The sequence below is a fragment of the Barbatula barbatula genome (genome assembly GCF_947034865.1).
Source record: "Barbatula barbatula genome assembly, chromosome: 9".
NCBI classification, from domain to species: Eukaryota; Metazoa; Chordata; class Actinopteri; order Cypriniformes; family Nemacheilidae; genus Barbatula; species Barbatula barbatula.
This window is the reverse complement of record NC_136772.1, coordinates 9829209-9843829: the sequence shown is the minus strand read 5'-3', so window position 1 is coordinate 9843829 and position 14621 is coordinate 9829209. Positions and strand designations below refer to the sequence as shown.

The 14621-nt window shown below is 40.3% G+C and overlaps 1 protein-coding gene and 1 long non-coding RNA gene across 2 annotated transcripts in view; both read right to left on the bottom strand.

The window, feature by feature from the left end:
- The window catches only part of klf7b (Kruppel like factor 7b), a 40611-nt gene extending 29730 nt beyond the window's left edge, over positions 1–10881 (bottom strand). The window contains exon 1 of the mRNA XM_079463605.1: positions 10408–10881. Within this exon, the coding sequence (XP_079319731.1) occupies positions 10408–10509 (102 nt within the window). The 5' untranslated portion in view covers positions 10510–10881. The remainder of the gene's footprint in view (positions 1–10407) is intronic.
- A 1178-nt stretch (positions 10882–12059) lies between these two features.
- On the bottom strand, positions 12060–14278 carry LOC306898377. The gene is made up of 5 exons (XR_013787111.1): positions 14179–14278; positions 13504–13673; positions 12876–12939; positions 12603–12703; positions 12060–12358 (listed from the first exon to the last, which is right to left on the bottom strand). It is a non-coding gene; the product is annotated as an uncharacterized lncRNA (long non-coding RNA).
- Positions 14279–14621: the final 343 nt, after the last annotated feature.

Here is a 14621-nt window from a genome sequence, read left to right as displayed (position 1 = left end):
CCCTGATTTTACAGCGTTCGCACCGGATGGTGAAAACGCTGTCATACCAGCCAGGTGCCTTGAGAAAGTGGTGCAAAAAGAAATCAGTAACACCCCCAAAACACCAAGAAAATGAATCATCGCAATCATCTGACTATTTCTATATTATGTCAAGACTTGAGGGTTGGGCCAAATGCTACAAAGTGTGTCTTTGCTGTTTCTGAAAAAAAAAACAAAGAGAGAATGTCTCAATGAGCAGGACAAATTCTCCAAGGTCGCCAGTCCTCAGCACATGACCCATTTAACAGAGCCATAACAAACTAGAAAGACTAAGAGCAGCACGCTTGTTCTGTCTCCTTCCCAAAAGCACTCAGCGGGACTCACAGTGCACAACCTTCAGGACGAAAGCCCATTTAGAGTTTAGTGTAGACGTGCTGGGGAGGTTATTATGTTTGTAGAGCAGCTCCAAATGCTTCTCAATATAAACATAAGATCTCAGTATTAATCTTTGAAATTATTTAGCAAAAGAACAAGCTGAAGGTCTGAAAAACATCCTTAAAATGTTTTATTGCATATTTGTATAATATATATACTATTTGAATATATTTACAGGCTCTCTGAGGGACATCAATGGTTTATGTTTGGATTGAAGTGTTTCATGCCAGCAATAGTGAACAGGTGGGTCTCACAGCAGAGCGGTTCATAGTGGCCTTAAGCAGAGACAGCAGTGCCAGCAGATCTTTAGCCAGAGCTATATTGAGTGTACAGTATGGCACTTGGCACAATTTAGAGAGGGTCTGGCCTGCCTAAAATAAAAGGCTTAGAATAAAGCTTAAAAAAACCAATATGGCGCCTGCACCAGCTTAGCAGCCATTACCAAGGGCTGTAACCAGAGAAACTGTAACAGTAAGGCTGTTCTGTTGATGAATGTAGTGGATGTTGGCAGTTGTCCATGTGGCGTAGTAACATTTGGGACAAGGGGAAGCAAAGGGGGGCCTGCGGGCGAAATAGTGGAGAACCCCAGCGGTAAACAGGGGCTTGGTTTCCTCCAGTGAACTGGCAACAAACGTGGAGGAAATGGTGAGCGATGTAAGCCTCGAAGACACCCCTTTAACGGCACATTTAGAAACTCGCTTTCGAGGAGCGAAACTGCAAACTTACTCTGACAGTGTTTTCTAGCCTGCAGTGTGCGCCCGGCGGGGTGGTCCTGCCTTCTGAACTGTGCTCAAAATCAGCTCTCTAGTGTGTTTGTGTCGAGCTTCTTTGCTCACTGGAGCAAATAGTCAGGCTTGTAGGCTTTCCACAACGTCAGGTTGGACACACACGTGGTCCTGTGTCCGGGTGCCAAAGGGGCATCTGCCCTTTTTATTTTCTCCCCATGTAATTACTTGGCATGACTGGCAGAGAGATGTACAGAAACCCCACTTAAGCGCAACATGCAGAATTAACCTCCACTGCACAAAGGTTTTGCATTTAGCATTCAAAAGTTTCCATAGAACATGTCATGTTTTTTATTTTGATTATTTTCGAAAATCATAATATGCCTTATTTGTTCTGTTGTACGGCTTAATATACAGGTCTGGACAAAATAAGATCAGAAAAATCTGTTTTTCTGAATTTACTATTTATAGAAATATGTTAATATAAAACTATATGTATATATTTATTTATTATGTGGTCTACAGACAACATTTCTCTCAAATAAAAAGACTGGACAAACATAAAAAATATGCCTTGTTTTCAGACCTTGAATAGTAACTAGAATTTTATTTTTAAACAACACAATACTAATATTTTGAATGGCTTTTAATGGAAAATTATTTTTGATCACAGCTTTCATTGATGTTGGCATCCTCTCAGTCTTTCATTGCTGTTGGGTGACTGTGTTACTCATGAGGTGTGTTTTTGTTGGAATTCAACAGACATGTGACTGGACTGAAATTGCCACAATACATGTCTCTTGATTCTTTTTCCAGAATTATATAATATAGACACACACAGGAATTTATTTTTCACTTTTCACAAAATATGTCATGCAAATTGTCTGGTAACGAAAAGGGCAGCGGCAGCGACACTGTAAAAACTCTCAACCTTTGTGGAACCCAGAACTGTAGCTTTTTTTACAAAAAAAATTTGTGCATTATGTAACAATACAATTAATTTGAAGGAACCTTAAGAGTGTGTGAGAATGAAAGAAAGCCATAGTAACACTGCTCTGGCACAACAACAGTCTGGAGTCAGGCCAGGTCATGTGGCAACCAGAGAAAGGCACACAGATGATATGCAAATTTGCACACGCACACACACAGTTCCACATGTTACAACTATCCAAAATAATCCAGGTTCAGGACCAAACAAAAAGGCAAACTGGGCATGATAATTTAGCCATTTTGTACAAATCCTTCGTTTAATTTTGTCCCCCCTTGACACTGACAAGTAAAACAACATTTTTTTTCCTTTTGCAAATGCTTATTATTTCCCCAATTTTAGCCAGAGTTGTTTGTCAAAGTCACAAAGCATGCCCTAAAGGCAGATTAAACCTGCTGGAAAACTACATGTTCTTGCAACATGTCCTTATTCATTGTATGTCACCAAACCAAAACAAACAATGAGCTCACCGCTCCTGTTTGGCAGCTTGACAACAGGTGTAGGGTGATCCAGACCTGAGTAACCTGCCACCCTGAAACCTAATCTTAAATCAAACTCTCCAGTTCACAAAAGACTCCAGTTTCCTCCAGAGAAAAAAGATTATTCAAGTATGATTTTGTAAGTATTGTTGCTACTGTGTTTGCACATAAAGCCATCTTGACAATTTGATGGTGATGCACAGATATGTGGAGAAAGAGTTGTTGTATATTGAATGCTGTGGTTTTAAACAAAGTGACATTGCTTGAATTTTTCTGTCGCAGGCTGTCAAAATAACATTAGACTACATGACGGCGCTCTTGTGTGTGGAGCCTTCCATTCAGACAATGAGCAGTGAAGGCCAAGCAGATGCAAGTTAGGTTTGGCACCATCGTAACCCCTCTCCACCTCAGGAGCACTTGAATAAACATACGAGACATCTTTCCCCTCTCCTCTGCCTTCCTCTCCAACTCAATCTCTCTATTTTTTATCTGTACCTCGATAGTCTGCGGGGCTCCCTATAGCTGGTTTAGAATACACAAAATATCATTATATTTCAGTCCTACTGATTTATATAACTCACTCTTTTGCAGAATACACAGTGCTGCATTCTCAATCTGTGTTACCATTGGCAATGAGGAAGTATTGATTTGCAGTCTGCTGTTTTTTTCAGGCTGGTGTGAAAGATATCATCTAGCTGTTAGTCAGAGTTTGTATGCGTGTGTGCACTTGCACTTAAAGAAAAGTGGCCGGTTCCACTCGGCCTGTTAATCAAATCCTTGAGTGGCTAAACTGCCTCTCCATCGGGACCGAAGAGGGACACTAGGCCTCATGCATATAGATGCATTCTAAACACTCATTTTTCGCCGTCTTTTACTCTCTCTGTCCATCTAGATGCTGCTTGTCGTCTCTATGGGCTGATAGACTCTTGAGAAGCAGACGAATGACCCTCACCATCCACAATCTCCTTAATCATGGCCCCAGAAAAGCCCTTGATCCCTAAATAGCAAGACCACCTCCACTAGCAATCACTCGCAGACGTGAGGATTATTAGCACGTTGTTCATGGTACAAGCTGGAGAGTAGAAGAGGGGCTGTTCCATTTGACATGGCGTTGAAAAACCTAAACCCTTTAGTCTCCCGAAAATTACTTAATGTGTAAATATTTTAAAAGATTAATGCAAACCGTTTTCTATGTTGCAGGTTGTATTGCAGCACTATTGTGAATCGGCAGCAGTTCCTTAAAGGCGGCATATGTAACCACGCTATTTTGCGCCCACAGGTTGGCACACAATAAACACTCTTAGCAACTATAAACAGGATCCATTGGCATTTACTGGAAATGGACTGGCAGTTTAACAGTGTCAGTGTATATATTACAAATGCCTCAGCAAATCAGTGTTTGTCTTTCCATCCTTAATCTATATGCTTGTTAAGTGGTGATGTGAGGAATACAGGGTCCAATAATCTCTCCATTTCAAGCGAGGCTACAACTTTAACAGCTGAGCACTGTTTACTCATGTTGCATATTTAAGCGAAACATGTATTAACTCAAGTATACACTACAGTCGCCAGGCTCACGGAATCACCGACATCCATATTTGAATAAATTATGAAAACTGAATCGGTGACTGGCTATGTGGGATTTCATTATGAAGATAAGGATCGCGGTTTTCCAATAGTTTTACAGCTCGCCATGAGCATATATACAAATTTTTTTGTGGTTTGTCTATAGCATCTTATTGAGCTTTTGGACCCGGAAACAATATATGACCTTCAATATATGGTGCGTGACGTCATGCTTAACAAGCCCATATCATTTATTTGCCTTGGTTTTGGCTGTCAAGAGAAATATAATTTGTCTAGGCAGGAGCTTGACGGCAGCTCTTCTCTGAAGTAGTCACATAGTCTTAATGTTCTGCTCCTCCTGCTTATCAGAGTCTTGTCCCTGACAGCATTTGTTGTACAGTTTTGTGTTTTATATTGCATTGTGTTTGCAAAGAATGCCACTGGTTCTCTCGTGACATTTTCAAGCGAGTCATTGTATTGGAAAAAAGGTACAACTAATTAAAAAAACATTTAGAGTCCGCTGATATTTGTATAACAATGTTGCATACTCTTTTAAAGCGTGTTTTTCAGCACTTTAGGTTGCTTTCCCTTTAGATGCCAATTATCCTCACAGTTTCTCATTTCATCAAACCCGTGTTTGACTATTCAAAAACCTACCAACTGCCAGTTTGATGTCGTCTTTGATCCACCTCCAGCGCAGAGAATAAATTATAGGGCAATTGTCAAATTTCATGGTGAAAGATATTTGGTAAACACAGCACATAGTGTGTATGAGGGTGCTCCTGGACTGTGTTTTAAACCTTAAGGATCCTGCAAAAGCAGTTTCACTTTGATGAAAAAAAATACTGAAGACTGGATTACTAAAAATCAGTTTAGTACAGCATTGCAGAATTTTCACAGTTAGTTGTTTATCTTGTCATGTAAGCATCCGTTTACAGCTATTTTCTTTTAACAGAGATGGAATTCTGTATCTCCCCACAAATGCAAAACACAGTAACTATGACAACACGGAAACAGAGAAAATGGCTTGAAAGCTTTCTAACAAATCCGCTGTGCACACACAGATGATATTTTCACACTTCGGATTCTCTGAATCTGAGCATAGTATTTTTGTCATGAGACAGAGAGATCATTTTTAACAAATTTCAGAAAATGAATAGTTACTGTTTTTTGCTCTTGCACAGCGTTATGTCAATATTACATTGTTGTTTTTTATCTGAAGGAGCGTGTACAAATTGTATAGTAGAAGCCTCTTTCAAACATATCAGTTCGATGTGACAGAACGTTTCCCTTTTCAAAGAAAGACCCTGTTAAGTCTCTACATGAAAGACCATCCTGCACCTCAGTGCTGCCTCATTACTGTCACCTGTCTAAAGCCTGACTGATCCGCTCCGTCTGAGTCTTCGGCAGAGAAAACCAACCCTTGCTTTTGCTGCAGTTACTCACTCCCAACCACAGGACACCCCACATAGAATCTGAATCTGTACAGGTAGGTGGGAAGATCAACAGACATTTATTTTATTATATCAGACCATGACTTGACAATGACTCAAAGATCCAGAATTGTCCAGAACAATGAGTTGCTTTATGATGTCACAATGATACCAACACAGTGGTGACTCATGCAGGGATCAGCTGTAAGTTGCCAAGTGTTATTATGAAAGAGTTTCAGGGTTGATTGATCATAAAGGGCCAGTACTTTATTATTTAATATTCCTTGTGTCTTGCATCTTTGAAAGACTGAACAATTGCTGTTTTAAATTCACAAAGTTGCCAAGGTAATGTTATGTAACTGACTATTACAGATGATATAGAGGTTGTGTCAAAATTGCAAGAATGATTTGTAATAGTTCTCGAGGCGGTTAAAACGGATTAAACATAATAAACAAATCATCATATGCAGATATTTTCCAGCAAGTGTATTTATAAATGTATAGCATCTAAGCTTCATATTTCCATTTCATGACTGAAATGTAGTTTTGTACAGATACATTATGTTTGTGTTTGCTTTCAGCTGGTCCTGCTAAAAATAAACAATCGTTATTTTTATGCCTTGTCCTGTGTTGCTGATCTTTGCCATTACACGGGACAATCGATAATCCAGTGGAAACCAAATAGCTGACCTGGTCAATTAAGTTGTAAAAAGTTCAAATCAGCTTTAAGTCCCCAATAGGATCACAAAGAGTGACAAGCACTTTCCATTGGGGTCATCAACAGGATGTACCACCGACATAGTGACTAATGGAGTCTGTTGCCTGGTTCAGCGGGGGTCACTGAGGTCAAAGCTAAAGGAGGGGAAGGAAGGTGAAACTGCACACAAGCTTTAACAAATGCACTGCATATCTGGATAAGATAACTTGTGACAGATTATTTATCTTTAAGTGGGAGTCCTTGTATTTCAACGCATGCCTGAAGTTGTGCTGAAAGTCCTGTTGTCACTTGAAAGAATGACTGGTATAACAGGTTTGAAATCAAATGCCAAGGTGTTTCAGTCAGTGTAAGGTCAGCAATGAGGACATCATTATTATAAAAAAAGTGCAGGGGGATGTGGCAGGTATTCATTTGTGTCACCGAATCTGTATTGATACTGATGATTTGCTTTTCTGGAAGGATCCCCTTTCTGGAACTTCCCCAAATGCAGTGAGACCAGAGAGAAGTGGCTTGAGGGTTGCTGTCAGAAGATATACTGTGAGAAAGCAGCAGCTGTGCTCCTCAGAGTATTACATAATGAACATTTCAGTGTTTGCAGCGTAGAGAAAGCCTGAATGTGTTTAGCTGGAGCGAGCTCAGTGTGGACATTCAATGAGCACAATTTAAAAAAGGATTAAATCATAAGCAAGCCAAATGCCTGGTTCTGAAGATAGGCTTAGGTGTGGTTAGGATTGGGTCCTCAAGAACCTTTGAAACAGACGGGACCAACTCAATGGAAATCCATTTTTAATGTTATAATGCGCGTATACTTCATCTACCACAGCCCCCACCAACCCGACCATCAACGCGTTTGTTTCTAAAAGTTACTGGGCTGTGAAATGCGAAGACTCACAGCATAGAATATGCAAGCAGCGTGATTCATTATCTTGTCAAACTGGGCTTCTCTGGGACAGACCAAGCTCAACATTTGAGAAACCGTGCTGCCTTGCAGCTTCTCTCTAGGGCTTATGTGACCCTCCTCAGACGTGCTCCAGTTCTACTGACTGTGATGTGTTTCTGTGGGTCAGTTGTCTGCCTTCCAGCTGCCAGCGAGATTTGAGAGTATACTTTTGCCACATCTCCCATTCTGTTTCTCAATCCCTAATGATATGACATAAAAGCTATTGCTAGAACGGGAAAAGAGAGCAGACTATTAGTCTCTTGTCTATCACTGTTTTACAGTATTATCAGGGCAGCCAGGTCACATGAGTTTCTACTGCAAAACATAGTAGTCCTGCACTTGGCTCGGGATAAGCACGTAACAATCAGACCGTGCTTTTATAGACCAAAGTCATTCAAGGTGGATGAATTGAATTACTGTTGGCAATGTGAAGTTTCAGAACAACACATTTGAGAAGAGAAGATCACTGTTAGGACAGGTCTGCCAAGCTTGGTAGGCAAAGAGACAGAGAGTGACCCATTTTCATCATTGCCCACAAAAAGGCTTGCCTGTCACAAGACTAAACACCAATGAAGCCCACGTGGCTGATGGAGGACAGATGGATAGATGCAGACAAACAGACTCGCCCCCCACCCCCGACCTGTCTCTAAGGTGATGCTTGCTAATTGGCCAGGCTTCCTTGACTGCCACTAATGGTGTTGTTTACTGTCTCTGTCTCATTCCCCAGGCCACTCCACCTGCTTTTCCAGGGTCCACCGAGGAGCAACGAGACGGGGTGGCACTGCTTAGGGAGGGGGGTGAAAGCCAACAGGGGCTCTCTTGTTGCGCAAACAGCCGCTCTTTGAATTAATCCCGCTTGCGGGTCACTGCCGAAATAATTCCTCCCTTCTGTGACCTAAGATAGGCTGGCGAGCTGTGATTACAGTGAGCCGGCCTCTCTCTCTTTTCCTCTGTGTTTTTTCTCTGTCTTCTTGACAGTGAAAGATAGCATCTTTGTTCAAGTCGAGAGAGACGGTACCAGCGACCCGCGGCCCCAGAGAGGACTTCATCACGGTTTGGCGGACAACCTCTTGCCATCCCCAAGCACATCGGCTCCTTCACCCTCCCTTCTTTGGGCCTTGCTCCCCATCCCTGGTCTCAGGCTGAGCTCTGAAATTCAACTCACCCATATCGCATCCACTAAGGTCTGATTCATGCTCCACTCGCAAGGGGCCCGAGCACAGCTATCCATCTTGTCTCTCACTTAAAGGGTTCATTGGCAGATCTAGGGCCACGCTTTAAAACCAACCTGTAAAAGCATCACATTTTAACCGTGATGTCACTCTGAAGAAAAGCTCTTATATTCCCCTGTCTACTAAACAAGGTATTTTTTCTCCGTGCTTACCATCAAATCAGAGTTTTATTGTTTCTTTTTTTAGGATGGTTGTCCCCCTCCTCTGCTGCTAACTGAGACTGTCTCTGATGTCTGTAACAGTGGCATATGAAAGCATCTTCAGGTTGTATCGTCGCACACCGTGAGCTTGTTCCTTTATAAATGTTACAAGGCTGGTAAAACAAACTCAATCTGTCTTCGTTTCACTTCATAGAGCAGTAAGCTATCAAACTAAAAGTGAAAATTAACAAAAAACGCACAACTTATCTCTTTCACTTTTGCGCTCCGTTGCAAGCACACAGCCGGATAAATGTAAAACAGCAGGCGAAATTGCAATCCCATGTGTACTTGGACAGACAATTCACCACACTGCAGGGAACGAAAGCCAGTAGACCCACACACAATAACCATTGTTAGATACAACCATATAGCTTTAAGTTAATTTATCCCAGAATTAGCAGATAAACCAGACCAGTTTGTTTTCCTGCAGGACGAATATTTATGTTCAAAGCAACGAGACGAGCAAATGCCAGATCTGCCTTTTCTTTTTAGTCATGCAAGTGTGCCTGTATTTGCATTTGTGACCAGATCATCTCTGTGTTGGTTTAGAAGTGCTTGTGGGGCTAGATCTGTTTCAAGTTCACACATCAGCGATAAATAACCACTCGCCGCATTTCCCTGCAGTTGAGCACATGGAATTGCAATGAGCTCGAGACAGCCGGTGCATGCACGCAGAGGCATGCATCGCCACATCGATTTCCAGAAGTCCTTTTATACCCCTTGGCCCTTAAATCATAAATCTTAGTATTAAATTGCAGCTGTTTTATTTACAGCATTCTCAAGCCCCTGGTGGTGTTATTACTGTAATCTGCTACTAGAAAACCATTAATGCCTAAAAACAATGAATCCGATCTCTTGATTTGCAAGATCTTTAAAAAACTCATCACCTAAAATGTAACCCTGACAGTGATCTTACAACATTTCTAAATCTTGTCATAATAGATTGAAACATGAGCTTCATGTAACAAATATGAAACGCATTGATAGCTGACGCATTTTATCAGATAGCAGTTGAACCCCTTTAAGATTCGCAAACCAAATTTGCTTGAAGATTTGTAGTTCGGATGCGTCCTCTTCACATCCACTCTGTCCTCACGCGCGCACCCTCGCGGCGGAGGTAATACATAATGCATGACTATCGGGAACTGCTCCTAATATCGTCGGACTGAAAAACACGAAGTAATCTGACAGATGCGAATGCATTATTTAATAACAAGTCACATATTGTTAACCACACGCTTATTTTCTCTTGGCAAATCGCCATTGAGTCAGTTACAAATAGAAGATTCATCAATCATCTCGTATGGAAATAAACGCGACTCTGACTCCGTCAATGAAATATGTTTCACCCAAAGTATAGAGCAAGAAAGCGTATAATAGGCTTCTTATAATATAATTCATCTTATAATAACTTTCAGTTTTATGCTAAATAAAAACAGTAGTTATATTCGCAGTGCACTGGCACTTCCATTGCGGCAAGTGTGATAGCAGCCACTAAGCGCAATAATCCAAAGAAAGAAAACGGTGTTGTTTAAGAATCGCTCATCCACGCGCACTGTCAGTGAAGTGAAGTTGTAAACGTCCCCATAAGATGCATGTGCGCACATACTCTCTCACCCTATAAATAAGACTTATTTATAAGGCGAGAGAGTATGTGCGCACATTCTTTAATAAGTGGTACAGCGAAACTAAACAAACGCGCAAACTCTCACCTGCTGCCAGTTCTCCTCCAGCGACGGCATCGCGGAGAAGTAGCCCGTGTCGTGCACCAGCTGAAGTTCCTGAAAAATACTGTAATTCGCCAACACGTCCATGTTGATGCTCGTAAGCAAGAGAGCAAGTTGCTTTGATCCTTAAGTATTATCGTTTCTTCTCGGCGCGCTGTCAAACGCACAAGAACGCGTCAAATCCTCCGCGAAGTGTACTTTAAATGCTGACGATTTTAACGCGCGGTGTAAACAAGCAAGAGAAAAAAAATAAAAAAAATCTCGTCACTTAATTGCAATCCCGCGAACTCTCAGATCCTCAGCCTGGGAGTGGGATGCAAACTCGGTGACATGAATTGTCCACCTATTTCCGCATTGCCGAATTGCTCTGTCTCTTTTGCGCTATAAATTCCAGGTAGCCTTCTCTTGAATGCCGTGGATCACCAAGGCAAGTTGCTGGGCTCGCTGTCTCGCGAGCGAGAGGAAGCCAGGGAACTGAGGGGGAGTGGCTTTTTGTCAATCAATTCCGTGCGTGACCATGTAAGGTAAATAGGGTTGATGAGCTCACTGGCGTCCAAGTAAGGCGGCGCTTAGATGGACAAAAAGGAGGAGTCATGTTTGAATATCGTAGCGCGATTGGTGGAAAGCATCTGTCAATCGGGCCGTAGATGGCAGTGAAAGGTGAGCTATTTTTAGAGCGCTATATAGCAGCGCAGCGAGCTGGCTTCTCTCATACAGCCGGAGAGAACGCGACAAACAGAAGTCCCCTGTCACGCTGAAACGTGAGGCAAGACTGCCGCTGTAACAAGCCATTTCAGTCGGAAATATTAGAGTAATAGTTACTCAACAACTGTCGATAAAGTTGCAAGCAGTTTATTGACGAATATTACGCTCGTTTTGTGATGAAAGATTGAGGGACGGAGGAATACTAGAGAACATCCCAGATGTTTCACATGCACCGCGATTATAACGTCCATGGACTATATATAGGCCTATATATATATATATATATATACTAACTTTATAATAACTTTAAGCTATTTTGATGGCTTGCCTGTTGCAAAAAGCCTCCATAATGGCAACTGTTGGAGCAATTGATGGTATTGATTTACAGTGCTGTTCCTGTGTAAAGGCCCAGCAAGCAATTTTTGGTTTAAAAGACGTCTATTAGCCGTCTAAACATAGCCCAGACGTCTAGGCTAAAACAAGGCTAAATTTGGGCTGTCAGTGAAAAGTTAATAGACGTCTAATCATTACCGAGGAATAGCCTAGTCATCAAATAGACCGCTATTAAACGAATACACGTAGACGTCTAAAAGACGGTGAATTTGGGTCTCTAAGCTAAAACAAGGCTAAATTTGGGCTGTCAGTGAAAAGTTAATAGACGTCTAATCATTACCGAAGAATAGCCTAGTCATCAAATAGACCGCTATTAAACGAATACACGTAGACGTCTAATAGACGGTGAATTTGGGTTTCTAAGCTAAAACAAGGCTGAATTTGGGCTGTTAGGGAAAATTTTATACGTCTAACCATAATCATCAAATAGACAGATTATGAATGCCTACATAATAGATAACCACACAATACCCAAAATATTTTTTGTTAACTAAATTTAACATGTTCTTCTCATAAATAGCAATTAATACAAACAAATTAAATATAAAGCTTTTATTAATAAAACCAACAATTGTAAAAATCACAAAATGGAAAACATAAGAAATAATATATTTGTTACAACAAAATCAAATGAATTAAGATTTGAACTTTAGAATTTTTTTAAATAAAGGACAACCAATAATAATACAAATAACAAGAAAATCTAACAATAGTAAACTGTTTCATTATTATTTTTTTCTATACCCACCCCCCCCCTTCAACTCTCCCTGGTGCTTGCTTAAAATGGCATTCCTCAATTCAAATTCAGTTGCTGTTGGGAAGTTGGTCATCACAGCATCTGCAAAGAAAAAAAAAATAAGCATGATAAAAGGCTTTTTGGACATCATCGTGTTTTAGTTTATACATTAATTGTAACGGATTTGATAATAGGGCTCGGTAATATAGCGCTGACATATATACTGATTTGGAAAATGTTTATATCAACACAGACTGATGTCATAAAGAAAATACATTAAATCATTAAAATGATAGTATACATCACCTTTAAGCCAAACGACAGACATGCAAACAAGAGCACATACCTGCAATGACCGAGAACAGAGTGGTCTTCTCAAAAGCTGCCTTCTGCAGCGTACCACCCACCTTCATATTAAAATTGGACATGAGGCTGTTTTGCAAAACCCTAAAACAAAAAAAATGTTAACAATTGGTAACAAATACGAACATGACAAATTGTTTATTTTCTTTGGAAATACTTTTACAATATTACAATACTTTGTTGTGAAAACATGGAATAATTAGTGAGTATGGTCACCACAATGTTTGATTTATATTGCATGTTTTGAAGGCTTTACCTGTCCAGCATCCTTCTGGTACGTCTTTAACATTTCTGCCACCGACTTTGCACAGTTTTGACACCTGAGTAACAAATGTCAATGTCAGGCAGATAGAAATATATGCTTCAGTGTACAAGTGTGCACCGACCTTAAATGTTAATGACCATTGATGACTATTTCTGCAAGTTTTCCATCATTAACCCTATAAAACTCTTTATTCAAGCTGATTGCTGGCCCACACTGAGAAATAGTTTTTCCCCCTGTAGGTCCCCTCACAATCGGTGTCTGCCTCAATACTGTCTGCCAAAATTTAACTCTGTGGTAGTAACTAAAAAGTAGTCAAGTAAACATTTAAACCTCAACTGTACATCAACAGCACTATTCTAATACACACAGATACTTTTTGTAATCGCTAATTTTATATTGACAATTTAAAATTGAATTTTTTTAACACTGTAATATGCAATTATTTTTGAAGTTTCAAACTTTGTTATGGTACTTCGTAACAAAAAGGTCTATTCTATTAGATCTATCTCTGTATGCAACAAGCCATTGCACTGTCACACATTCAATATTACAGATTAAATTATTTTTGGACTTTATGAAAGGTGAAAGCTTTAGTGAGGGCATGTTGTTGTTGTTTTACCATTGCTGTCCGGGTCTCCATACAATCCAGCTGCCTTTCCAAGCATTGGAAATCCTCCATAGTGGCCAATGCAGACAGTTGGACACCAGTGTCTGTTTCCACCCTTTGGCCAACTCTTTTTAATTCTTCTTTTATTTCAACAAGAAGCGTTAGCACCTTTCTTTGAAACCCTAAATGCAACAAAGGCAGTGTTACTTTCAAATATTAAAAAAAAGTACCACAACACTCAAATACTTCCATAACAACAACTTAGCATGACAATATGAGCATGTATGTATTCATGCATGAATGAATGCATGTGTGTATATACATATATATATATTTGTTATGCATATTTATTTCTGTGCTTTGTTCACTGGATAATTATCAATAAAACTTTTAGTGCATTTAAATCAAAGAACGTGGATCACATCACTCCAGTTCTGAGGTATTCATACTGAATTGACTTCCACAGTAGATATAAAATAATTTAGACCACGTATCTTGGTGATTGCCATCGGGATATGAAGCGATTTCCAACCAACATTACACAAAGTGCTTTTGAACCAAATCCCTTGCTTTGAGATAACCACTAAATGGCATACTCTAGCCCTGCTATCTGCTAAAATTTCACGGTCCCTACAAAATATGAAATGTAGAATGGAAACATGACAAAGAGATAACACAGTTACTTACAAGAAAATTGAACGTATTCCTTTTGCCCGTCTGTTGATCGCGTTGATTAGCTTCTACACCTGTGGCTTCTGCTCACGTGTTGGTTATTAAAAAAATGGCGTCGGCGGTATTGTTTATCGCGAGATCTGGCCGAATTCTCTACCAACTTCCAAGTCTCGCGTTGGCAGTGGCCGTGTCTCAGTACTAGGGCAAATTGCCACCTACAGGTTGGGATATGTAATTGCATGTTTATTTAACAAAGTAAAAAAATCTAATCGGGAAATGTAATGTGTGTCAGTACAAATAATGCAAATTAAAACTTGGCCAAAATTACTTGGTTGTTATGATGTCATGCATCCCACACGCTGTACATGTAAACAATTTTAGACTAGCTGGTTCAATATACGGCTATAGCCAAGTCGTTGAAATTAGACCACAGATTGCCTTCGTTTAGCCCATACACA